General features: G+C 36.4%; 1 protein-coding gene across 1 annotated transcript in view; it reads right to left on the reverse strand.

The window, feature by feature from the left end:
* Positions 1-2,125: 2,125 nt before the first annotated feature.
* The window catches only part of LOC133249607 (transmembrane protease serine 11C-like), a 67,855-nt gene continuing 42,218 nt past the window's right edge, over positions 2,126-27,762 (reverse strand). The window contains exons 6-10 of the mRNA XM_061420327.1: positions 19,094-19,132; positions 15,404-15,575; positions 13,951-14,210; positions 12,483-12,625; positions 2,126-2,856 (exon numbers count right to left, since the gene is read on the reverse strand). Of these exons, the coding sequence (XP_061276311.1) occupies positions 2,695-2,856; positions 12,483-12,625; positions 13,951-14,210; positions 15,404-15,575; positions 19,094-19,132 (776 nt within the window). The 3' untranslated portion in view covers positions 2,126-2,694. The remainder of the gene's footprint in view (positions 2,857-12,482; positions 12,626-13,950; positions 14,211-15,403; positions 15,576-19,093; positions 19,133-27,762) is intronic.

Raw genomic sequence — 27,762 nt, forward strand, 5'->3', positions numbered from 1 at the left:
GCAGCTTAGACCAGTTGCTTACCTGGGTTCCGTTTTGGTTGTCACCACGTGCTCAGAAATACTGCCTTCCTTCCTACTTCTAGACCTGGGTGAAATATTATACCACAGGACATGGAATCTACTTCATAAGTGCCTTCCTGAAGGGTCTGGAAATATTTTCTAATGGATTGTTTTGGTTCTGAAATAGACTGCTTTAGAAAAATCAGTGGTAGAAATAGATGAGTTAGAAATCAAGAGAAGTGTGTTTTTTTAGAAAAATGTAACACATGCATTTTTAAACAAAAATATAGTATAGATATACAGTTCACTTTACTTATTTGGGTAGTTATATTCTATAAAGTTGCCATGAACTCTGAATTAGTGAATAATGAGCCACTGATTCTAGTGAAAATACACTGTTAGGTTTCTGCAAGCCAAAAATATCACTTGCATCACACAGGTTCATTTGTCAACATCCTTATAAAAACAAGCCAAAGTCATCAGTGTTAAACACCTGCTCTTCACATAAGCCTTTTCCTGTATAATATATAGCAGATGTTTTTAAAAATTCTTTAACATAATATTATAAATCAACTGTACTTCTTTACAAATTCTTCCCCAAATCCCTGATATGCAGAAACTGTCTCACCTGCAAGCTCGACATTTTCCACACTATAACACTATATCACTATATCACAATATCACACTATAACTAGTTTGAAACGTGCAAACTAGTTACCATGAGTTTCTTTGACTTTCAGCTGCACAACAATGCTGTCCGCTATACTTTAAAAAATCAGCCCTTAAGATCGAACTACATCTCTAAAAATGACCCAATTTCATTCCTTTTATGGCTGTCATACAGAGTGAAGTAAGTCAGAAAGAGAAAAACAGATATTGTATATTAATACATGTACATATAATTTAGAAAAATGGTACAGATGAACCTAGTTCCAGGGCAGGAATAGAGACATAGATGTGGAGAGCAGACGTGTGGACACAGCGTGAGAAGGGGAGGGTGGGATGAACTGGGTGATTGCATTTGACATAAATATATGTGTAAAAGAGATGGCTAGTGGGAACCTGTGGTATAGCACAGGGAGCTCAGCTCGGTGCTCTGCGATGACCTAGTGGGTGGGATGGAGAGGGTGGGAGTGAAGTCCAAAAGGGATACATGTATATATAAAGGTAATTTACTTTGTTGTACGGCAGAAGCTAGCACAACATTGTAAAGCAATTATACTCCAATAAAAAATACAAATAATTGACCCTTGGCCTAGAACTTCTGATATTTGGGATGCTTGTTAGAAAGAAAGACTCAATCTATCATTTAGCTTCGACTTGAGTTGGTGAAATGGACGAGACATGGGTTTGTCCAGCACTATAGCCATCAACCAGAGGTGGCAATTGACCATCTGAAGTTTGGCTTAGCTGAACTGAGATGTGCTTTGAGTGTAAAATGCACAATGAATTCTGAAGATGGAATAAGAAAAAGCAAATTTAAACTATTTCATTAAGATCTTTTAGACAATGTTTGTGTTGTCAGTGTAAATACCATTTGAAGGTATAACATTTTGCTGATTAAAATTATTTTGATGATTAAAATTTTGACTTGTTTAAAAAAAAATCAGCCCTCATCTCATGAATCCACAATTTTCACCATTGTGCAGCTTTCCTATGGTTTTGTCATATACTATGAGTTTCAGCTTAGCACTCTCTGAAGCAGCCTCACGTACAGATCAGAAAATTTCCTCTTCCCTTTTCTGGATGTGCAAGGTTTTTGATTCATTAACATTGAACTCATGGACACAGGACTATAACTTATGCCTGAGAATGCTCATCTAACATGTACATTTTCTACATAAGGCACGTTACAGCCTTCTTGTGCTTAGGAACACTGGCCAGGACTTCAGCACTACTTTGGCGGGGCGTAGAAATGTTAATTTTTACACATTTATGTCTCAAGATATAGCAGAATATTTTAAGACCAATCAAATAATAAACCTACTGTGTTAACTCATGCAAAAATTTTACGGCAAATGTTTCATTTTAGAGTACTGTGTTAGGCAGATACTTAGTTACAACTATATCATATAACTGTATAGTAGGGACATCAGAATTTGTCAAGGGATCTATTGACTTGGGATAGTTCATGGGATTATCATGCTATTGTGTGTCACTCAAGGTAAGGAAGCCATCAATAGGGGATTGGCATTAGTACAAAAACTGGAAAGAAAATAAGTAGACAAATTTTCCTGAAAAAAATTTTTATAGGCAGTATTATTGCAACTCGGTAGCTTACAACCCACCGATATGTGGATCTGGAGGAGTCCATGTGATTCAGGAGGAGATTGTTTATATGCAATAGAAGGGAGTTTATTGATAACACCTAATCTGTGACTTCCCAAGGGACCTGGATCTACAAATCAACAGAGAAAATCTCCTTAGTAAACTGCAATCCATATTTACTCAAATAATTTCCTTCAGTCTAGAGAGGGATGAAAGGAGATTTCTATGTCCTGGTCCATTGCTATCACTAAATATTTGTCAAAATCTAATACATAAAAAGTTTTCATAATTCTAAAATTATACAAATATGTTTAAATTTGAAACATTAAATGTGCATAAAGAGAGGTGATACTAAGTTAAATATGGTTTGGAATTACAAACATATTTAACAAGGGTATAATTTTTGAACTTTAATGTACTTCTGCATTAGAGACCAGTTTTGGACATGATCCAGTCTCTGTAGTGTGTCACTCGAGTGTAGACTCCAGGCTTGTTTGGAAGGGCACACTCATCTCCCCAGCTTACAATACCAGCAAGGAACCAAGTGCCTTTATAATCTTCACCAACCAGAGGTCCACCAGAGTCACCCTAGAGAGAAAAGGATATATATAACGACTATAATTTAAGTATGAATATTGCTTATTTTTTTCTCCTGTAGTAAAGACAGAAGAAACAGAAGGAAAATAGCTAAATATTTCAATATTAAAATGATTCTAGTCAAGAACACTTTTAAATTCTATAATCATTTATTTAAATCAAAGACATCAATATATGTCTTTGGATACAACAATATAATAATAGGAAATACATTTGAAAAATTTCAACTGAATTATTACCCAAAAGAGATAGTTAAGATATTGTTGCTTATACCATCATCAGTGTGCTGAGGAATTCTCTGATTATCTCCCTAAACGCTCTCATTTTCACACAGATATTGAAAAAGAAGTAGTTTATATTTACTCCCTAGCAGCACTGGGCTATTGCTCTTCCAATCTTGGGGGAACACCTGGATCTGCTCCACCTTTGAAATGCTATTACCAGCATTATACTTGCAGTTTTTTCACTCCATTCCTTTTCAGTCTACATCTGCTCTTCAACTTCTTGAGAAAGCTAATTTTTGACTCCTCCCTTTTCTCCTAGTGTATTAACTTACCTCCTACTTTCTATCTTTCTTATGTGACCATAGTGCATGATTTATCCATATGACTACTCTGCCAACAAGATTCTTAGCTTCTTACCCTCCTCCCCACCACAATCTGGGCCAACTATACACTGTGAAAGAAAATCTTTCACAAATTTACATCCTTAAACCAACATCTTCTCCCCTGTAGTTAGGGGTCCCTAGACATATTTCATTCTCATTGTTAAGAAAAGCCAGTAAAATCTCTTCTCATTTCATAATTTAAAAAAAGTATTATTTTTTTTCAGTTGTATAAAATACACATAAAATTACCATTTTAACCATTTTAAGTATGCAATTCAATGGCATTAAGTACATTCATATTGTGTGATCATCATCACCACCCATCTCCAGGACTTTTCCATCTTGGACAACTGAAACTCTATACCCAGCACTGAATGATTACTCCTCATTGTCCCCCTTCTCCAGGTCCTGGCAGTCACCATTCTACTTTCTGTCTCTATGAATCTAACTATTTCAAGTGCCTCACATGAATGGAGTTGTATAGTATTTGTACTTCTGCGACTGGCTTATTTCAGTTAGCATAATGTCTTAAGTTTCATCTATGTTGTAGAGTGTCTCAGAATTTTCATCTTTTTAGGGCTGAATAATATGTAATGTTATGCATATATCACATTTTGTTTATCAATTTTTCCATCAATGGAAAGTTGTGCTGCTTCAGTCTTTTGGCTCTTGTGAATAACGCTGCTATGAATATAGATGTACAAATATCTGTGTTCCTGCTTTTAATTCTTTTGGGTGAATACTGGGAAATGGAAATGTTGGAATGTATGGTTAATATATTTTTATATGTTTTTGAAAAATTATTACCATGCTGCTTTCCATATAGGCTTACCATTTTATGTTCCCACCAGCAACATACAAGATTCATTTCAGAATTTTTAAAAATTTGATTTTCTCACTTGGAACCTAGTATCTTACTTAGCTTCAAAGTGATGGAATAAGTAGAGAGCAACAGATAGCAATCTCTGTTTCCTGTCCTTGTCCCTTTTGATTTCCCAGCTCACCTACATCAGCCCGCATCTATGTTTACTCTCCTTTTCAGGCAAATGGATGTATTTGGTTCTTTTCAGGGTTAATCCCCTCATCTGTTCTTTGAATCAAAACTTTGTTCTCTCAGTAATTGTTTTGTGTGTTTTTTTCCAATATGTCTTCATTTCCTTCACTGCCTTTTCTCTGTAGGCATATATACTTTTTGGTCTGCCTGTTTTGGTTTGTCTACCTGAAAAAATCACAATATTTCTGGATATTAGAAGCTCTTCTATTGTCCTAATTATCTTCGTTTCATAAAAGGGACTTAACGTAGTAATAGTGTTAATCGGTCAGTCATGTCTGACTCTTTGCAACCTCATAGACTGTAGTCTACTAGGCTCCTCTCTCCATGGGATTTCCCAGGCAAAAATACTGGAGTGGGTTGACATTTCCTTCTCCAGGGGATCTTCCTGATCCAGGATTGAACCCGGGTCTCGTGCATTGCAGGCAGATTCTTTACCATCTGAGCCACTGGGAAGCCCAAACTTAATGTAGTAGTCTATACTGAAGTTTCCAGTTTCTCATTCTTTTCTTCACTTCTTTTTTTTTTTAAATTGAATTATAGTTAACATATAATATTATGTTATTTTCAGGTGTATAACATAGTGATTTGATCTTTTATATTGAATACATTATGAATTGATCACAATGATAAGTCCAGGTACCGCTGTCACCATGCAAAGTTGTTACAGTGTTATTGACATATTTCTATGTTCTACTTCATTATTTATTTTATAGTTGGAATTTTGTACCCCTTAATTCTCTTCACCTATTTCATCTGTTCCCCTACTCCTTCCCCTCTGGTAGCCACTAGGTTCTTTTCTGTTCCTATAAGTCTGTTTCATTTTGTTTTTCAGATTTCACATATAAGTGAAATTATATAGTAACTGTTATTCTCTCTTGCTTGTTTCACTTAGCACAATACCCTTCAGGTCCATCCATGTTGCTGCAAATGACAAGATTTCATTCTTTTGTATGGCTGAATCATATTCCATTGTGTGTGTGTGTGTGTGTGTGTATACCACATCTTCTTTATACATTCGCCTATCAATGGACACTTAGGAAGCTTCCATTTAATAAAGTAGTCATATTTTTAATTTTTTGAGGAACTTCCAACTGTTAACATAACAGCTGCACCAATTCACATTCCCATCAACAGTGTACAAGGATTCCCTTTTCTTTGCAATCACCAACACTTGTATCTTCTTTTTCATAATTTCCATTTTAACAGGTATGAGGTGATATCTCATTGTAGTTTTGATTTGCAAATCTCTGATAATTAATGATGTTGGGCATCTTTTCATGTGGCAAGAATAGTATGCAATGGGGGAAAGGCACCCTCTTTAATAAATGGTGCTTGGGCTTTCCTTGTGGCTCAACTGGTAAAGAATCTGCCTGCAGTGTGGATTCTGAATTTGATTCCTGAGTTGGGAAGATACCCTAGAGGAGGGAAAGGCTATTCTGGCCTGGAATTTCACAAAGAATCAGACATGACTGAGTGACTTTCACTTTCATTTCCAGGAAAACTGGACAGTTACATGCAAAAGAATGAAACTGAACCATTGTCTTACACCACATACAAAAATACACTCAAAATGGATTAAAGATTTAAATATAAGACCCAAAATCATAAAACTCCTAGAGGAAAATGTAAGCAGTAATCACTTTTACAGTGGTTTTAGCAATAGCTTTTTGGATGTCTTCTCAGGGAAGAGCAACAAAAGAAAAAATAAATGAGACTATATTAAACTAATACTCTTTTACTCAACTTACTTAATCTTTTACTCAATTGGTAGAAAAATTCAAAATGGTTTTTCTACCAAAGTAGTTTTCCAAACTTTACCAATAAACAATTGTTGAATTTGATAGACACTTTCCAGCAGTTAACTTGATATTATATGTTACTATTAACCATCTCCTTTTTTTCCAATTCCTGGATTTTGGTGAGATCAATTTCTTATGCTTTTCAGTTTTTCTGATCATTCTTATCTCTTACTGTTAGCCCTTTAAAAGCATGTATATCTGAGTTCAGTTACTTAGCTGCTTCTTATTTTATACACTGAGTTATTGTATCCATGCTCATGAATACAGCTACTGTCCAGATGACAATGACTTTAAGGTATATCTCTATAGCTAGAACTCTTTCCTGAGCTCAAGATTTTTATTTACAATGATATATTGGACATATGTATCTGGATATTCCATAGGCACCTCATATTTTACAAACCCCAAATGGAACTCTTACCCTCCTCAACCTGCTTCTTTATCACACGCACCATCTCTCCAATAGCGCTCAGCTTTCTTTATAGTGCAACTCCCACATCCATACATGACTACTGGAAAAACCATAGCTTTGACTAGACGGACATTTGTTGGCAAAATAATGTCTCTGCTTCTTAATATGCTGTCTAGGTTGGTTGGAACTTTTCTTCCAAGGAGCAAGCGTCTTTTAATTTCATGGCTGCAGTCACCATCTGCAGTGATTTTGGAGCCCAAGAAAAGACAGTCTGTCACTGTTTCCATTGTTTCCCCATCTATTTGCCATAATGTGATGGGACCAGATGCCATGATCTTAGTTTTCTGAATGTTGAGTTTTAAGCCAATTTTTTCAGTCTCCTCTTTTACTTTCATCAAGAGACTCTTTAGTTCTTCTTCACTTTCTGCCTTAAGGGTGGTGTCATCTGCATATCTGAGGTTATTAATATTTCTCCCAGCAATCCTGATTCCAGCTTGTGCTTCCTCCAGCCCAGCGTTTCTTATGATGTACTCCGCATATAAGTTAAATAAACAGGGTGATAATATACAGCCTTGACGTACTCCTTTTCCTATTTCGAACCAGTCTGTTGTTGCATGTCCAGTTCTAACTGTTGTTTCCTGACCTGCATACAGGTTTCTCAAGAGGCAGGTCAGGTGGTCTGGTATTCCCATCTCTTTCAGAATTTTCCACAGTTTATTGTGATCCACTCAAAGACTTTGGCATAGTCAATAAAGCAGAAATAGATGTTTTTCTGGAACTCTCTTGCTTTTTTGTTCATCCAGTGGATGTTGGCAATTTGATCTCTTGTTCCTCTGCCTTTTCTAAAACCAGCTTGAACATCTGAAAGTTCATGGTTCACATATTGCTGAAGTCTGGCTTTGAGCATTACTTTGCTAGCATGTGGGATGAGTGCAATTGTGCAGTAGTTTGAGCATTCTTTGGCATTGCCTTTCTTTGTGATTGGAATGAAAACTGATCTTTTCCAATCCTGTGGCCACTGCTGAGTTTTCCAAATTTGCTGGCATACTGAGTGCAGCACTTTCACAGCATCATCTTTTAGAATTTGAAATAACTCAATGGGAATTCCATCACTTCCACTAGCTTTGTTCGTAGTGATGCATCCTAAGAGCCACTTGACTTCACATTCCAGAATATCTGGCTCTAGGTGAATGATCACACCATCGTGATTATCTGGGCTGTGAAGATCTTTTTTGTATAGTTCTTCTGTGTATTCTTGCCACCTCTTCTTAATATCTTCTGCTTCTGTTAGGTCCATACCATTTCTGTCCTTTTTTGTGTCCATCTTTCCATGAAATGTTCCCTTGGTATCTCTAATTTTCTTGAAGAGATCTCTAGTTTTTCCCACTCTATTGTTTTCCTCTATTTCTTTGCATTGATGATTGAGAAAGGCTTTCTTATCTCTTCTTGCTATTCTTTGGAACTCTGCATTCAAATGGGTATATCTTTCCTTTTCTCCATTGCCTTTCACTTCTCTTGTTTTCACAGCTATTTGTAAGGCCTTCTCAGACAACCATTTTGCCTTTTTGCATTTCTTTTTTGGCAGATGGTCTTGATCCTTGTTTTCTGTACAATGTCACGAACCTTCATCCATAGTTCTTCAGGCACTCTGTGTATCAGATGTAATCCCTTGAATCTATTTGTCACTTCCACCGTATAATTGTAAGGGATTTGATTTAGGTCATAACTGAATAGTCTAGTGGTTTTCCCTCCTTTCCTCAATTTAAGTCTGAATTTGACAATAAGACGTTCATGATCTGAGCCACAGTTAGCTCCTGGTCTTGTTTTTGCTGACTGTATAGAGCTTCTCCATTTTTGGCTGCAAAGAATATAATCAATCTGATATCGGTATTGACCACCTGGCAATGTCCATGTTTGTAGAGTCTTCTCTTGTGTTGCTGAAAGAGGGTGTTTGCTATGACCAGTTCATTCTCTTAGCAATACTCTATTAGCCTTTGCCCTGCTTCATTCCGTATTCTAAGGCCAAATTTGCCTGTTACTCCAGGTGTTTCTTGACTTCCTACTTTTGCATTCCAGTCCCCTATAATGAAAAGGACATCTTTTTTGGGTGTTAGTTCTAAAAGGTCTTGTAGGCAAACCATTAAAAGAATGCAAACCACTTCAGTACTTGCCTTGAGAACCCCATGAACAGTGGATCATATATAAAAGCAAGTAAGGCAAATAGATTTCTTTGTGTTTGGAGATTAAGATGGGTGTGGGGGAATCAAAAGATGATGAAATCATTGATGGTGCTGTCAATGGAGTGGCTGAAACAATAAAACATGGATTCTAGGGTGCACAAATTTAGAAGAGAGTCATGGGGTAGAGGGTGATAGACTGGGATAAAGTTGAGAGAAACAGAATTTAAGTTTGTAATGATGTTGAAGAGTAAGTTTAATGAGACAGTTGGGAAGATGGGAATAAGTAATAAGAAATGATAATCATGTATTACAAGTTCTTGTTTGCATGAAATCTAGCTCCTACAGTGCAAGAATAATGAGTGAATTGAATGAGTAGGATAAGAATCCTTCTGGATTTATCACTGATTCTGCCTGCCTAGATAACTACAATAGTATTTTTGTCGGTTCTAGGACTATTGCTTATAAACAGCATCAGAAGTATTTGAAGCATATCAATAACCTCAGATATGCAGATGACACCACCCTTATGGCAGAAAGTGAAGAGGAACTAAAAAGCCTCTTGATGAGAGTGAAAGAGGAGAGTGAAAAAGTTGGCTTAAAGCTCAACATCCAGAAAACGAAGATCATGGCATCTGGTCCCATCACTTCCTGGGAAATAGATGGAGAAATAGTGGAAACAGCGTCAGACTTTATTTTTTGGGGCTCCAAAATCACTGCAGATGGTGATTGCAGCCATGAAATTAAAAGACGCTTACTCCTTGGAAGAAAATTTATGATCAACCTAGATAGCATATTGAAAAGCAGAGACATTACTTTGCTGACAAAGGTCCATCTAGTCAAGGCTATGGTTTTTCCTGCGGTCATGTATGGATGTGAGAGTTGGACTGTGAAGAAAGCTGAGCGCCAAAGAATTGATGCTTTTGAACTGTGGTCTTAGACAGAGTGCCTGATGAACTATGGAATGAGTTCATGACATTGTACAGGAGACAGGGATCAAGACCATTCCCATAGCAAAGAAATGCAAAAAAGCAAAATGGCTGTCTGGGGAGGCCTTACAAATAGCTGTGAAAAGAAGAGAAGCGAAAAGCAAAGGAGAAAAGGAAAGATATAAACATCTGAATGCAGAGTTCCAAAGAAAAGCAAGAAGAGATAAGAAAGCCTTCCTCAGTGCAAAGAAATAGAGGAAAACAGCAGAATGGGAAAGACTAGAGATCTCTTCAAGAAAATTAGAGATACCAAGGGAACATTTCATGCAAAGATGAGCTCGATAAAGGACAGAAATGGTATGGACCTAACAGAAGCAGAAGATATTAAGAGGAGATGGCAAGAATACACAGAAGAACTATACAAAAAAGATCTTCACGACCCAGATAATCACGATGGTGTGATCACCGACCTAGAGCCAGACATCCTGGAATGTGAAGTCAAGTGGGCCTTAGAAAGCATCACTACGAACAAAGCTAGTGGAGGTAATGGAATTCCAGTTGAGCTATTGCAAATCCTGAAAGATGATGCTGTGAAAGTGCTGCACTCAATATGCCAGCAAATTTGGAAAACTCAGCAGTGGCCACAGGATTGGAAAAGGTCAGTTTTCATTGCAATCCCAAAGAAAGGCAATGCCAAAGAATGTTCAAACTACCGCACAACTGCACTCATCTCACACGCTAGTAAAGTAATACTCAAAATTCTCCAAGCCAGGCTTCAGCAATATGTGAACCGTGAACTTCCTGATGTTCAAGCTGGTTTTAGAAAAGGCAGAGGAACCAGAGATCAAATTCCCAACATCTGCTGGATCATGGAAAAAGCAAGAGAGTTCCAGAAAAACATCTATTTCTGCTTTATTGACTATGCCAAAGCCTTTGACTGTGTGGATCACAATAAACTGTGGAAAATTCTTCAAGAGATGGGCATACCAGACCACCTGACCTGCCTCTTGAGAAATTTGTATGCAGGTCAGCAAGCAACAGTTAGAACTGGACATGGAACAACAGACTGGTTCCAAATAGAAAAAGGAGTATGTCAAGGCTGTATATTGTCACCCTGTTTATTTAACTTCTATGCAGAGTCCATCATGAGAAACGCTGGACTGGAAGAAACACAAGCTGGAATCAAGATTGCCGGGAGAAATATCAATAACCTCAGATATGCAGATGACACCACCCTTAAGGCAGAAAGTGAAGAGGAACTCAAAAGCCTCTTGATGAAAGTGAAAGTGGAGAGTGAAAAAGTTGGCTTAAAGCTCAACATTCAGAAAACAAAGATCATGGCATCCGGTCCCATCACTTCATGGGAAATAGATGGGGAAACAGTGGAAACAGTGTCAGACTTTATTTTTCTGGGCTCCAAAATCACTACAGATGGTGACTGCAGCCATGAAATTAAAAGACACTTACTCCTTGGAAGGAAAGTTATGACCAACCTAGATAGCATATTGAAAAGCAGAGACATTATTTTGCCAACAAAGGTCCATCTAGTCAAGGCTATGGTTTTTCCTGCGGTCATGTATGCATGTGAGAGTTGGACTGTGAAGAAAGCTGAGCGCCAAAGAATTGATGCTTTTGAACTGTGGTGTTGGAGAAGACTCTTGAGAGTCCCTTGGACTGCAGGGAGATCCAACCAGTCCATTCTGAAGGAGATCAGCCCTGGGATTTCTTTGGAAGGAATGATGCTAAAGCTGAAACTCCAGTACTTTGGCCAGCTCATGCAAAGAGTTGACTCATTGGAAAAGACTCTGATGCTGGGAGGATTTGGGGGCAGGAGGAAAAGGGCAGGACAGAGGATGAGATGGCTGGATGGGATCACTGACTTGATGGACGTGAGTTTGAGTGAACTCTGGGAGATGGTGATGGACAGGGAGGCCTGGTGTGTTGTGATTCATGGGGTCGCAAAGAGTCAGACATGACTGAGCGACTGAACTGAACTGAACTGAAGCATATGGAAAGGAAACTTGGTGTGGCATTCAAATTAGAGTTGGTGGAGTCTAATTTCTTGAACTTATTCTCAGTTTTATCATTGAATACCTGTGTTAGTTTAGACATTACTTGAACTACTTGTCCCAGTCTCTTCATTTGAGAAGTTGGGTTTATAATAGTATAAGCATACATCACAGGATTGTTATAGCCCAACTAAATTATTTTTAAAGAGCTTAAAACAGTGCCTAGCTCATGAAGATGCTATATAAATGTTAAATAAATCAAATATTTAAGGTGTTGGAGCCACCCTAAATCAAAAAAGCTCCACAATCCTTAGTCCTGTTGTCAGACCCAGTTGTGTTTCCCAGTGAAAGAGGACCAGTTGAAATAAAGTTACCAATATTCAGTTGCATCTCTTCATTGTTTATTTGAAATTGATTCTCATCCCCTTTCAGTAAGGGTGATTTAGCCCGTTAATACTTTAGTGAGACCTATCATTATATATAAGAAATATAATTTTAATCAGCTACTTTAGCTATAATACGTACTTCAGTCTTTAAAGATTATCAGTCTTTTGAGACCATTGAACAGATTAATTGGAAATTAAAAATCATACAAAAAAATCCGTTTGAAAATAGAATAAGCAGATTTACCTGGCAGGCATCGACACTTCCTTCCAGAAACCCAGCGCACAACATCCCGGGTGTGATTGCACCGTCATATACCACTTTCCTGTTGCAGATCTTGCTATCTATAATCTTCACTAATCCCTTTTGGAGTATATTAGGACTTGTTCCTAGGGAAAAAATTATATAACTTTTTCTAAAGTCAATATTAATCTCCCTGGCTAGGTTATCAGTGGAGAAGGCAATGGCAACCCACTCCTGTACTCTTGATGGAAAATGCCATGAACGGAGGAGTCTGGTAGGCTGCAGTCCATGGGGTCTGAAGAGTCGGACACAACTGAGCGACTTCACTTTCACTTTTCACTTTCATGCACTGGAGAAGGACATGGCAACCCACTCCAGTGTTCTTGCCTGGAGAATCCCAGGGACGGCAGAGCCTGGTGGGCTGCTGTCTATGGGGTCGCACAGAGTTGGACACGACTGAAGCGACTTAGTAGTAGTAGTAGTAGGTTATTAGTATCTAACACTGTGTATAAGTTCAAAATCAATGTAAAACATATGTTTTATTTAAACTTGTATTTGTGTGCTTTCTTATTTACAAGGAAATAATGTTATGAACACACCCAGCTACTGTTAAAAATGACCATATTTAGAAATACTAAGTGTGTCCATCCATGTTGATGGAATTTTTTTACTTTTGAATTGTTTTGGGAGTTTATATTTATTACACATATACTTTAGAAAACAAAATGAAAAACTCATATTCCGGAAATACACATTTTATGATCATTTTTAGATTTTCTGCTGTTTGTTACTATAATCCTATCTTGGAATTTGGGGTTTATTTTTTCTGCTTTTAAATGCATTTATGAACACAAACACAACATGCTTACATTATTAGGGTCATGTAAATGCACACGTTTAAATGGTCTTCGTTCAAGTATTGCTTTGTCACAGAAGTTCATTCATTTTACCCCATCAAAAATGTCCAATCTTCTGTGGTGCTTACTTTTTCTATGGTACTTACCTACAGAAAATGTGCTGTGTAATCTTATTTATTATATCTCATGATTACTGTCTGTCTTCCTTTACCAAGAATGTGAGCTTTGTAAGGGCAGAAAATATTTGCATATTTTAGTTACTAATATATCTAAACGACCTAGGACAGTACTTGGAATAAAGGTTGTGATCAAAATAAGCATTTATTGAATGAGTAAATCAATAAATGAAATGGAGGTGAATGAATTGCTTATTCAAGTAATAAGCAATTCATTCAAATATTACATTTCTGTAAAAACTGCCATTGTTAAGGGAAGTGAAGTTACATAAAAAAATGCTACGAAATTATAGTTTGTATATGAATGTCATTGAAGTTGGTTTTCATCTCCTTTAAAATGACCTAGAGAGAGTACTTCTCAGGTTTAGCTGTGATTCTGAGTATCTTTTTAAACTCCTAAAACCCGAACCATATAATGATAGAAGTTTAGGAACTCACCATCAGTCTTTAATGTTCCCCATCCAGTGACCACCACATCAGAATTGGATGGGAATGCATAAGAAGTTTCTGGAAGACATGCTCTTCGGATATTGCTTGTATACAGTACTGGTGAGGACAGACGCACTACAGCGATGTCATTCTTGTGTGAGGGGTAGTGGTAGTTTTCATGAATTATAATATCCTTGACACTTCGCTGTATTTGTGGATCACTTAAAAGGAGCCCGAAACTAACATTCCATTGTTTGGGATCCCTGGCCCTAAAGAAAATAGATTTATTTATTAAAAGTCCTATATATTGGAGTTGTAGGAATTAATATCTTATACTTGCAAAAGAGATAAATTTTGAATTCCATAGTGCATATAAGTATACAAAAGCAAAGCTGTACATAAGAAAAAAAGTTAAAATAATGATAGCATGAATAAATTTTGAATAAGTCAATAAGCTCTATTTTAAAAGGTAACTCATAGAAACTACATTTTATTATTATTATTTTTTGTACAGAAAAGACTCAAGAGGATTTAGAAAGATAAATATAACAACACAAGATAAATAAGATTTTATAAATAGTGTGCAAGGATATGAGACAGAGTAAACTTATGGAAATTAAGGATATAGTCAAAATTCTGTTTTATAATCATTAAAAACTATAAATAGAAAGATATTTCTGATTTTTACTATTACTTGTTAATCAAGGGTTGTATTCAACACATTAAGCACTGAATAGTGCTGCTGGAACACTTTAAAACTCTCAAGTTTGAGAGGAATTTTTGTTTGTATATAAAACCAGTAAGTGTTATATAAAGTCAACAGAAATTGGTGAAACGAACCATCAAACAAAAGGGTAAAAAACTTTTAGGTATAAAAGAGCAAACTCTTGGTATAATAATATATCCTTTAAAGAAATAATCATTTCAAACAGAGACATATATGGAAGGTTGCAGGAGGGACTAAAATACTTATAATTAAGTAAATTAGACCTAATGTAATAGATGAGAAAGAAACAGATCTGCATTCGATTTGGGCTTTATAGTTTCCTTATGAAATTGAATTAAGTAGATTCATCTTAGTGACTTTCAGCTGAGAGCTATTTTGTCTTCCAAGAGACATTTGCTAATGTCTGGAGAGGTTTTTGGTTGTCAGTCTTGAGGGGATGCTACTGACATTTGGTGTCTAGAGGTCAGGGATGCTCCTAAACATTCTGTAATGCACAGGATAGCCCCCCCCAACAAAGAATTATTTGGTCCAAAATGTGCCACTGTTGATAAAATCTCTCAGTCTGAATATATCTTTTTTTTTTTAAAAACTGAGAGTTCATTGAGTAATTTTGAGCTATACCTCACAATACTGGACAGTTGGAAGCATAGTCATATGGCTGTATTCTTGAAAGATACCTATCAGACTTTTAGGTACTTGAGTGAATTTGAGAACTTTATGTGGTCCAGAGCTTACTTTAGGAAACAGTGAGCAGCAGTGATAAGCCAGCTGTTACTAATCAGAGTGGCTCCACATCGGTGGACATTTTTCTGTTGAAGACTAGCTTGCCAGGGCCATTCTCCTTCCTCAGCATCCATGCCCCCGGCTATCTTGTTGCCAGAGCGAGTAATTTTGCGATGTCCACAACCTGCTCCAAAATGGAGTCATTAGCACATAACGATATTGAGACCACTTATGCATGCATTCTTAAACAATCTACCTTTCTATAAATAAGTCACTATTAACTTTTAATTGAGAAAAAACACAGTCTTGGAGACGTTAATACTAATTTACTGATGTCATGAGATTTCCTGAAAATTCATTCAAAATAGATGGACATCCTTCTCCCCCATCCTCATCCCCTTTGCGTGTGTGTTTGTCCTTGCTATGACCTCCTGAAAGAGGTAGGTGGAATTAAATGTTTAAATTTGGAATAATTGTAAAACAAATTACAAAGTTGCATGGAAAAATGTGTGCTTTTAAAATTGTGAACAGTTGTTTAAAGCAATGATTGCTAGGAAGCATTTATAAGAAAATGTGAATGAATGTGAATGTGAATGAGATACTGATGAGAGCCAGAGTAGAGAGAAATGTGTTTTACTTGGATAAAAGGAATAATACATGAAGAGAACTAACCCTTGCCCCAAAGTTTTCAGTACTTTTCAGTAACAAGACTATGCTTTAGTATCAATTTAGGTCCAGAGAAACTGCTAGACTCTTAAGTCTTTAAAGCAAATCTGCAGTAATAGTACAACTTCACTATTATCCTACCCGTCTGACCCTCTCTCTGATTCTCTTATCTTGTCTTACTAAAGCACTGAGCTTGTCCCTTAACAATTTATGGTACCTTTTGCTAGAGATTCTCAGTCTCATTAACAAATATTTCTAGAGTGTAAGAACCATATCTTTAAAAATAATATCTATATATGAAAGTGAAAGTGAAATATATATATATATATGAAAGTGAGATATATATATATATCTCCAGAACCTAATGGAGAGAACTCATCACATAAAAGAAGCTGAAACAATTTCTCAAATGTTTGTGGAAATGAAGTCTATATAGTGTAATTCATGAGACATCTTAAGATAAAAATATTTGACTACAAAACTCTTTTATGTATAAGGTTTGTTCATAAGAATTTGGAGAGTAAATAAAACTTGCTAAAATCAATGCAGTTGTCGTAGATTAAAGTAGTGGTTTCAATTGGTGTCAGTTTTACATGCCACCTCCCATTCCCAGAAGTAATTTGTAATATCTGGAAACATTTTTGGTTGTTATAACTGGAAGGAGGCCAGTGTTTGGCTACTGCTATGTAGTGGGTAGAGGCCAGGAATGCTGCTAAAAATCCTGTAATGCATGGGACTGTCCTTGAAACAAAAGATTTTCTAGCCCAAAATGTTAGTAGTTAAGATTGAAAAACTCTGAATTAGATAAAGGTATTTGTATCAAGAGTGGGAATATTCAAATTTATTGGAAAGGTTAGATGGTCAACTGCTTCATAGAGATGTTATGCATTATATGTGACAAGATGTATCTTGAGATATTCTTTCCTGAGTGTGGAAAGGATTAGAAACACACAAGAGGCACATGTAGACTTTTAAAAGGCCTTCACTAGCCTCTTGAAATCTTTAAGTTTATATATTGCTTCTGATTCTAGATTGTTCTCTTTGATGAGACGCAAACTTCAGGTTGTGAAGGCATCCTCTTCACAAGCATCACTGAGTTGAAGCAGGGCCTTTGTGGTTGTTATTTTTGAATGAGAGAACCCTCATATTGACTCACTGAGTATGACTCCTTTTTCTTTCCCTCTTTCTTTCCACTCCCTTACCATGGACGCTACTGAGGATAAAGCAAATAACACAGAACCTAAAACTACAAGGGTTCCTCCAGATCCTCCCTTCTGTTTGAACAACTCCTAAAGGAAGTTGGCTTTTACTCAACTTCTTTCAGAGGAATGTAAAAACAAAGATGCTCTCTGGGCTACTAGAACCTCCCCTCGGTGACTCTACTTCGCTGTTTCTGCTCTTACTCAGGATTTTAATCTAATTTACATCCATGCACCAATTTTCATTCCAAGATTTTACTTATTCATGATAATTGCTTCTGTTAAGCTTTTGGATGCCACCGCTGCAGTATTACCTTGTTATTGTCTTTGCACAATCTTACTTGGCACCTTAGAGCTTTTGTTCTGTCAAAAGAAGTCTTATGACAAATTTCAAGGATTTAAGGAATACAATAAAGGCTCTCTGTGTGATAGTTTCAGAAACATCAAATAATCTACCAAGCTCTAACAGCCTCTCTATCATCACTTTTTTACTACACTTAAGTTTTTTTTTTTTATTGAAGTATAGTTGATTTGCAATGCTGTGTTAATTTTTGCTATACAGCACAGTGACTCAGTTATACATATATATATATTCTTTTTCCATTATGGTTGATCATATGATATTGAATATAGTTCCCTGTGCTATACAGTAAGATACTGGTGTTTATCCTATTACTGCACTTTAATATGTCACTTTATGTCACATGCCGCTGTATTCTCTTTTCAATCCCGTTTGATTTTTCTTGCTTCTCCCTTCTCCCCTTTTACTTAAAGTAGAGTTAAAATCTCAGACAAACCAAGTCAAATTCGGATATTGATATAGATGGTTGTTTAATGTTCTAGTTGGGGGGATGCACAAATTGGCTGATCTCTTTCTTATCACTGCTTTTATTCCTATGTTGATTACTTCTCTCTACCAACCTGACAGAGTCTTAATTTTGGATTTTGGTCATATCAGTACTGAAGTTTCTTATAGGAATAAATGAGCTTAAAATGTCTTATTAGTTGCTAAATGATTGTTTCATCAAAATATATCACAGAGGAAAGCAATCTAATACAGATTTGTGTTAAATATTACCCAGGTTGCTCAGGAATAACCAAGCTGTGACTGAAGGATAGCCATTGGGGTTGGTGTCACCTCGCTCTGGAGGGCGATTCCTCTAATCCAGCTGTTCCAGTCAACCTCAGGTAAGAGGAGTGCTTCTCTCTGACAGTGTGCTCCAGGTTCTAGTAACCTTGGGGATCACATTTCTTAAAGCATCTAGCAGAAGGCCTTGGCCAGCAAGGAGCTGCCTGTGTGTAAGGCAGATGACTTCTCAGCACACTAATGGGCTTGGCTTCTAGGATCAGAATTCCACAGAGAGCTCTTAGGCCTGAAGTTTTCATTGGCAGAATAGAAAATGCAAATAGCTGACATCTTTTGAGTGCTCACTAGGAGCGTGTACTCTTTTCAAGTCCTTACTTGTACCTCCATTTATCATCACAATACCGTGGAACTGAAGGTCTGAGAAGTTAAGTAACCCGTGTAAATTTATCCAGTTAGTAACTGGCAGACCTGGGGCTCAAAACTAATGTGTAGCTATGTTTAGATTCTGAGTTTTTAATTATCACTGCTTAGATCCCCTCTGCCATTATGGCATGAGATAATGTGTTCCTCATTTTAAGTCCATGGTATCAGTCAATGTAAGACCATCTACAATCACCTTCATACAGTTTTTAAAAGAAGGCTTCCCATTGCCCCTTTGTGCATACCACATTAACTCTCAAGTAAAACTTCTTTTTTTTTTTCCCACATCTAAGAAATTTTTTACTAGAAAATAACTATTAATGAACTTACATGTATGGAGAAAATTTTCTGCCATTGGCTTTGCAATATCTAAATGTCAAGGGAGAAGAAAATGGACATAGTTAGATTTATGAACACATTTAAAAAAATATTAATATTAACTATTTTGTTTTAGAGAACACATTCTATAGGCATAATAATTTTAGTCAGTCTTGACTATGTAATTTCTATGTTCATAGGTTAGCATAGAGAGTAATAAAATCTTAGTATTTATTATTCTGTTTCTAAAAAGATTCTCAAGTTCCCCATTACAAGTTATTTGAGAAAGAAGTCTGGGTCCTCAAAAATACTAAAATATGTGAAAAATGGTGATTTTTCACCACATCTTGAATACGAATCATTAAATACTAAATGCATTTAACCTTTTTTTTTTTTTTGGGTGCCACTTTGAATGCTCTTGGCCCAATTATCCTGGCCACAGTATGGTTACCAGTTGCACGCAGATTTGGATCTGCTCATCTCAGGAGTAACAGATGACTTTCTCAAGTCAGTACCTAGGACTTTTCAGTTTCTGCTAGAAGGAAACCACTGGACATTCCCAGATGGACAATAAGAGATAGGGGCAGTAACTCTGTTAGAGCCAGGATAGGATGAGAGCTGATGCAAAAATGTTTCCCCTGTTAGTCACAGGGGAAATAAAATTCAAAACGTCCAGTGAGATGAAGCCAGGGTTGCTGCTAGTAATGGTCAACTTCTTCTCCCCATTTTACTCTTTCTATCCTTTATTCTTTCTCAGATCAATTACTGCATATAAGTCTCTGTCTCAGGCTCTGCTTTTTGAGAAAGCAGGCTGTGACACTAAAACAACTATATAACAGAAAAAATAATGCTTGTAACCAGGAAAGAGTGATATGTTGTTACATTTAATGAATTTTTTGGTGTTACATGCATTTTGCTGTATTTTGCTCATTTAGAAATCAATATATTTTGTATAGTAAGTTTCCATTATTCAGAACATTCAGTTAAGTGTGCCATTCCACTTCTCATCCATTTTGGATAAAAATATATTTTAATAATCATTTCTTACTCATTCCTAGATATCTAGGGAATATTCTAGAGTAAGATTTACTCCAGATAATTTTGCTATGCCTCTCCAATTCCTGCAGAATTGCAAACCTGTTTAATTCAAGTGCAAACTGTGTGAGGAGAGGGTGAGTAAATGAATGACAATTATGTCCCAAGTTTCAGATCAGAGAACTGTAAACCTATAAGGCATTTCTTCTTAGGAGTTGCTCTTCAAAAAAAAATCACCAGGTGTTCTATGAGTTAAATAGTATAAGTGCCAATGTAGGTTTATTTTTTATTGTGCTCTTGATTTCTACAAACCCAGAGGGAGTATCCAGTTATATATGCCAATGACAATTACACTCTTATATTAGGTTGCACAATGAATCAGGGAGACAAAAGCATTCTTTACCAGAAAGTCAACCTGCCTGAACAAAAAGGCAGGAGCAATTCAGCAGTTAGATGGACTATGAGTAAGTATGAGCCGCACCTACTTAAACAGATGGCATATTTCCATCTAATCCTTTATGACTGCTTTCCAGAAACTAATTTTTACTCAACATTATACTTGTGCAGTTTTATTTTGAGCTTTATGTGATTGGTAAAATATATCAAACTGTATTAATATTTTGGGAAATAATTTTCCAATTCAATTGGAAAAATGTTAATTCCTATATCTTAAGAATTAATTGTTTAGAAATCCTAATTTACTGGCAGACTTTCTTCTTTCTTTGAAGTTTTCTTTATTGATGTATGACTTTCTAAAAAGAAGAAATGTCTTTAAATTAGAACTTACTTTTAATAGCTGTATTATTTTAGAGCTTAAAATAACAAGTATATCTTGGGAAGGTGGAAGATAGGATGATGAATGGGGAAATGACTGAAGTCATCACTGTTTTTGATTGAGTCATTGCTATGGCTGTTTGTGTTTATATCCTAACCCCGTGAGCCCCTGGCTCACACTTGAGGGCTGGGACTCTTATGGATTTACCTCTGAATCAGGGAGTCAGTACTGTAACCTAAGATAATCTGTTTACAATGTACCACATAAAGGAAGTGACAAAAACAATGGCATTGCCCTTGCTAAGGAGGAGATTCCAGCAAAGAATAATATGAAAAAGCAGTTTTAAAAAGCAGCTCAGCTAATTTAGCATTGGTCTTCTCCAGTGGGCCAGGAATCAAAGGAGAGACATGGACCCTGTCCTCGATGAACTTGGAGTGCTGTGGAAGAGATGTACAATTAAATAGATAACATTATGTGATAAGTACTATGTTAGATGTGTGCATAGAAAATTGGATACATCTAGCACAGAGGGATGATGGGGAGAATGGGAACAGTTGATACCATTCTTTTGGGGAGGAGTCAAAGAATTAATTTTACTGGAGCAAAATAGGCATAATTCACTTACTACTGAAAATTAGATTAGGATCTCCTGGAGAAGGGAATGGCTACCCACTCCAGTATTCTTGCCTGGAGAATTCCATGGACAGAGGAGCCCGGTGGGCTACAGTCCATGGATCACAAAGAGTCGGACATGACTGAACAACTAACACTTTCACTTTTTCACTCTCATAAGTGCTCTCTAAATGGACTTTTGGATCTGTAGTGTTGCAAATCCATGACTATTATTTCATATTTGGTGTCTTTTTGAGATTAGGAAGTAAGAAATGCAACTTTGGATGCACTGGTAAGAATGAGGACTCTAAAAGTCTGCTATCCAGTGGATAGTTTATTTCTTAAGAAAGAAGTCTGAAGCATAATAATAATGAAAACTGAGCTATATGGTTCCAATAAGGAAGAATTTTACAGTATCAGTGGATACATTTATAATATAAATTTTACATATACCATGGGCTTTAACTCCACTGAGGTGAATTTATTGGGCTTTCCTGGTGGCTCAGACAGTGAAGAATCCACCTGCAATGTGGGAGACCTGGGTTTGATCCCTGGGTTGGGAAGATCCCCTGGAGGAGGGCATGGCAACCCACCATTTTTGCCCGGGAGAGAATCCCCATGGACAGAGGAGCCTGTGGGCTGCAGTCCATGGAGTTGCAAAGAGTCATACATGACTGAGTGACTAAGCAGGAATGCAGGTAAAGTTATTACTTTACATGAATCCAATGTTAAATTAATGGATTAACCCTACTTTTCAGATAGTTTTCCTAGGGTTACAGCAGTAAAAATATCAGCTGAATTATCTTACAAATTCCTGATAATTCAGGAGATCAGCTGAATTATCTTACAAAGTGTGTTTTATGAGCTATTTTAAAATATTCATGTAGTAAATTTCTGAAAACCTTTAAACATACAGGGACTTACTGAGCAAGATACTGTTACAAATAAAATTGTTTTCTGACAGAGAAATGATCATCTCCTACCAGGTAAGTTTATTCACAACGTATTCACCAAAAAAGCTACTCTGGAGCATTATATGACTGATCTACATTGAAAGGCAAAGGAACAGAGCATGGACCTGGATTGCGGTTGAACAAAATCTGAATCCCCCATTCACTCACTGCAGGTTTTGAATAGTCATTTGGCTGCATATTTAGCCTCAATAAATCCTTTTCTTTATGTTTCTAATAGACTGAAAATTATCTCTGTGGTTTGATATTATATATCATTTGTAATACTATCAAAGTGATTCACAAAGTTATTCACAGTACAGATCTTTAATATGTTTGCCATTCTGACTCTGAAGATAAAATTTTAAAATATTTTATTTATATTTAAATACTTATTTAAAAATCAATTAAATAACCAGATGTATACACAGGCGGTAGCTTGAAAGGTAGAACTATTCACTGAAGGAAATATGAAAGATAAGAAGCATCTATTTTTATTTGGATATTACAAATGCTTCTCCAATGACTTTGTTGGCTTTGTTTTGGAAGCAGTATAAAAGATTGCCATAATGAAGAGAGGACAGTACATGTACTGAGAAGTATCTTTAGACAATTGTGTTGATATAGGACTCAGTTGATAACGTTGGACAGGAAGCTAATATTTAAGATTAGCATTTTCAGTTTGGAGAGTTTCTAGTCTGGCTATCCCACATACCTAGACACTTTGTGGAGTTTGCATTTTGATGCTACAGCTCTCATGTTGCATCCCACAGAGAATGACTTTGTGGATTTCTTTCATTTCATGCCCATTTATTTCTTTAAGACTCATCTTGAGATGTAGCTTCTCCATGAAGCTTTCCTTCTTATCTCCCTCTTCTCAAATAATTCCTTAGCTTCATATTGCCTTGCCAATTTGGATATAGTAGTTTTTGATTCAAAATAACCATCATCTGGTAGTATTCACTTGTTCATTCTGAACAAACTAAATTTTTTCTCTGAAACTTATTTCAAGTTTCTTGTTTTAAATATATCTTTCCTAAAGTAAAAATTCTTCTGAGAACTGTATATATTAAAAAAAAACAGAGAAATAATATTCAGGCAGTGATTAATAGATTCAATTACAACTATGACAGAATTTATAGACTTATTTTATGCATTACTTATGAGTAAATCCATGACAATTACATGGTTTTTGAAGTTGAACAAATGAGCTGTCATTATAGACAAACCACAACTATTTTTTTCTTACTCAGAACATGTAGGATTCACGTGTTTCTTTGGAAATTCTACATAGGAGACAAAAAATGCAGACAGTATAAAGATATGCTATTTTAAAAGAATAGAAAAATTGGTTTGGGAGAAATTTCTGAAATTTTTAAGTTTCTTTGTGGCCTGAATTGACAGACTTGAGAAAGATTTTTCTTTTTTTAAAAAAGAGCTTTTAATATTTTTAATGCCTTGTCCTTATTGATTTTATCTCACATTATGAGCTTTAATAAAGGCTCTTCAAAATGTACAGAGCTTTAATAAAAGGCTCTGCATATTTTATCAGAAACAGAAATCAATTGAAGGAGAATAAAACATTAAAACTGGCATTTAGTATATGGTACTTTCAGCTATTTAATGTAGGAATTAAAGAATCATATGCAACTTATCAGTAATAAAAAAGAAAAAAATCAAACTGGCTTTGTACATAATTTTAGTACCTTCACAATCTTATATAAAGTGTTTATGAATGTCAAAAGGTTTCAGGCTTCTGGAACGGAAGATAAAATATTATTATGTTTTAGTAGGAGTAATCCATTATGCTAGTTTGAAAAGATGTCCAAAATTTTCAAAGACATTTTAAAAATGTCTTTTTTTATCAAGACTTTTTATGAATGTTTTTTCATAAAAGACTTTTTATTCATAAGACTTTTTATGTCTTTTTATGAAACAAAACTCATACTATGACTCATTTAAATAATATTTGTTATGCAGCAACTCAGAGATCTAGGAACATGAGAGATAGGAACCAAACTCATCAGTGCAATTAAAAAATGATCATTTTGTTATAATAGTGCATTCAGATGTAGATGCAATAAACCCCGCTTATGTACTCTGGTACCCAATTTCTACCAAAGGTAATATCTTGCAAAGATGATGTAAAGGTTAAAATCTTCAAAACTATACTACAATATCATAGCCAGGATATTGACATTGATGGTGCTAAATTACAGAGCATTTCCATCACCACAAGAATTTGTCACATTGCTCTTTTATAGCCACACCTGTTTTCTCCCACTCTATTGCCTTCTTCAGTTCAGTTCAGTTCAGTCGCTCAGTCGTGTCCGACTCTTTGCGACTCCATGAATTGCAGCACGCCAGGCCTCCCTGCCCATCACCAACTCCCAGAGTTCACCCAGACTCACGCCCATCGAGTCAGTGATGCCATCCAGCCATCTCATCCTCTGTCGTCCCCTTCTCCTCCTGCCCCCAATCCCTCCCAGCATCAGAGTCCTTTCCAATGAGTCAACTCTTCGCATGAGGTGGCCAAAGTACTGGAGTTTCAGCTTTAGCCTCATTCCTTCTAAAGAAATCCCAGGGCTGATCTCCTTCAGAATGGACTGGTTGCATCTCCTTGCAGTCCAAGGGACTCTCAAGAGTCTTCTCCAACAGCACAGTTGGAGCATCAATTAAAAGCATCAATTCTTCGGCGCTCAGCCTTCTTCACAGTCCAACTCTCACATTCATACATGACCATTGGAAAAACCATAGCCTTGACTAGACGGACCTTTGTTGGCAAAGTAATGTCTCTGCTTTTGAATATGCTATCTTTGAATATGCTATCTAGGTTGGTCATAACTGTCCTTCCAAGGAGTAAGCGTCTTTTAATTTCATGGCTGCAGTCACCATCTGCAGTGATTTTGGAGCCCAAAAAAATAAAGTCTGACACTGTTTCCCCATCTATTTCCCATGAAGTGGTGGGACCGGATGCCATGATCTTCGTTTTCTGAATGTTGAGCTTTAAGCCAGCTTTTTCACTCTCTACTTTCACTTTCATCAAGAGGCTTTTTAGTTCCTCTTCACTTTCTGCCATAAGGTGGTGTCATCTGCATATCTGAGGTTATTGATATTTCTCCTGGCAATCTTGATTCCAGCTTGTGTTTCTTCCAGCCCAGCGTTTCTCATGATGTACTCTGCATAGAAGTTAAATAAGCAGGGTGACAATATACAGCCTTGACGAACTCTTTTTCCTATTTGGAACCAGTCTGTTGTTCCATGCCCAGTTCTAACTGTTGCTTTCTGACTTGCATACAAATTTCTCAAGAGGCAGATCAGGTGGTCTGGTATTCCCATCTCTTTCAGAATTTCCCACAGTTTATTGTGATCCACACAGTCAAAGGCTTTGGCATAGTCAATAAAGCAGAAATAGATGTTTTTCTGGAACTCTCTTGCTTTTTCCATGATTCTTAGTCCCTGGCAAACACTAATTTGTTTCCCTTTCTGTAATTTTGTCACTTCAAGAATGTCATATATTCATATAAATAGACACATACAAGATGTAACTTTTTGGACTGGCTTCTTTAAGTATTCAATTTCTTTTTTTTTGTTGAGAGGTATTACATGTCATGATGTACCTGAGTTTATTTAACCATCACTTGTTAAAGGTTACCTAGGTTGTTTCAGCTTTTGACTATTAGGAATAAAGCTATAAACATTCATGCATAAATTTTTGTTTGAACACAACTCACTATTCTTCTGAGATAATGACAAGGAGTGCCACTGCTGGGTTATATGGTAGTTGCACGCTTGCTTCTTTTGAGAAATTACCAAAGAGTTTTCCAGAGTGAATGTACCATTGTACATTCCCACAGGCATTGTATGAGTGATTCAGCTTCTCCTCATTCTTGCTAGAATTTGTTAGCCATCTCTTAAGTGTGTAGCAATATCTCATTGCAGTTTTAAGTTGTATTTCCTTAATTGCTAATGATATTGAGCATCTGTTCATGTGCTTATTTGCCATCTATATATTCCTTTTGGTCAAATGTATCTTCATGTTTTTTCTCCATTTTTTGAATGGATTGTTTGTTTTCTCACTGAGTCTTGATAGTTCTTTTTATATTCTAGACTCGTCATTTGATGTGTAGGTGCAAATATTTTTTCCAGGTGTGTAGTTTGTCTTTTCCTCCTCTTAACAGGAGAAGGCACCCCACTCCAGTAGTCTTCCCGGGAAAATCCCATGGACAGAGGAGCCTGGTAGGCTGCAGTCCTTGGGGTCACTAAGAGTTGGACACGACTGAGCAACTTCACTTTCACGCACTGGAGAAGGAAATGGCAATCCACTCCAGTGTTCTTGCCTGCAGAATTCCAGGGACCGGGGAGCCTGGTAGGCTGGCATCTACGGGGTCGCACAGAGTCGGACATGACTGAAGTGACTTAGCAGCAGCAGCAGCAGCAACAGCAGGTTATATTACACAGAGAAAAATTTGAACATTGATGAAGTCCAATTCATTATTTTTTCTTCTTATGAAACATGCTTTTGGTGTCAAGTCTAAAGAACTCTACCTAGCCCTAGATGCCAAAGATTTCCTCCCATATTTTTTCCTAAAATTATGATCTTGTATATCAATTTGGAGACAGTTGCTATCTAACTGAGTCTTTTAATATGTAAAGATGATTTCTCCTGCATCCTTGGAAGTTTTGGGACTGCTGGCCTCTTCAGTTCCAATTCCAGGATATATAAAACAAACCCGTGAGTCTCACTATGTTGTTGGGCCCTGAGGTCACTAGCCAGTCTGGGCTTTTCTTATATCTGTTTTATTTGTAATACTTAGGGGTCTAAGCTGTATTTAGTGAGAGAAATATGGAAAAGTGTATCCAGTCCATCTTAGAAGGTAACATTATGTATCCCTGATTGAATATTTAGAAACCTTTTTTTCTCCTACCTTTTCATCTGTTTTCGGTGAAGTTATCATCTCACTGATTACTCAGACTTAAAACTTGGACGTTGTATTCTGTTCCTTTTACTGTCATGTCTCATATCCAGTCTTAGGTTCTGTAAATTCTATAAGTATAATCTCTTTAACATGTTTATTATTTCTAATATTATTTTCACTATTATATTTCAGGTTTTTAATTCTTCACACTTGGACAGTTGCAATTCTTTCCTAACTGATCTCTTTGCTTAAAGACTCTCCCCACTAGTTCATCTTACACAATAGTATCAGATAAAAATTTTAGAAAAGAGACCTTTCATTACAGGTCTTTCATGATTTAATGGATTTTAATGGACCCTTTATAACTACCAAAGCCAAACTCTTTAACCT

The sequence above is a fragment of the Bos javanicus genome, chromosome 6 (assembly GCF_032452875.1).
Source record: "Bos javanicus breed banteng chromosome 6, ARS-OSU_banteng_1.0, whole genome shotgun sequence".
NCBI lineage: Eukaryota > Metazoa > Chordata > Mammalia > Artiodactyla > Bovidae > Bos > Bos javanicus.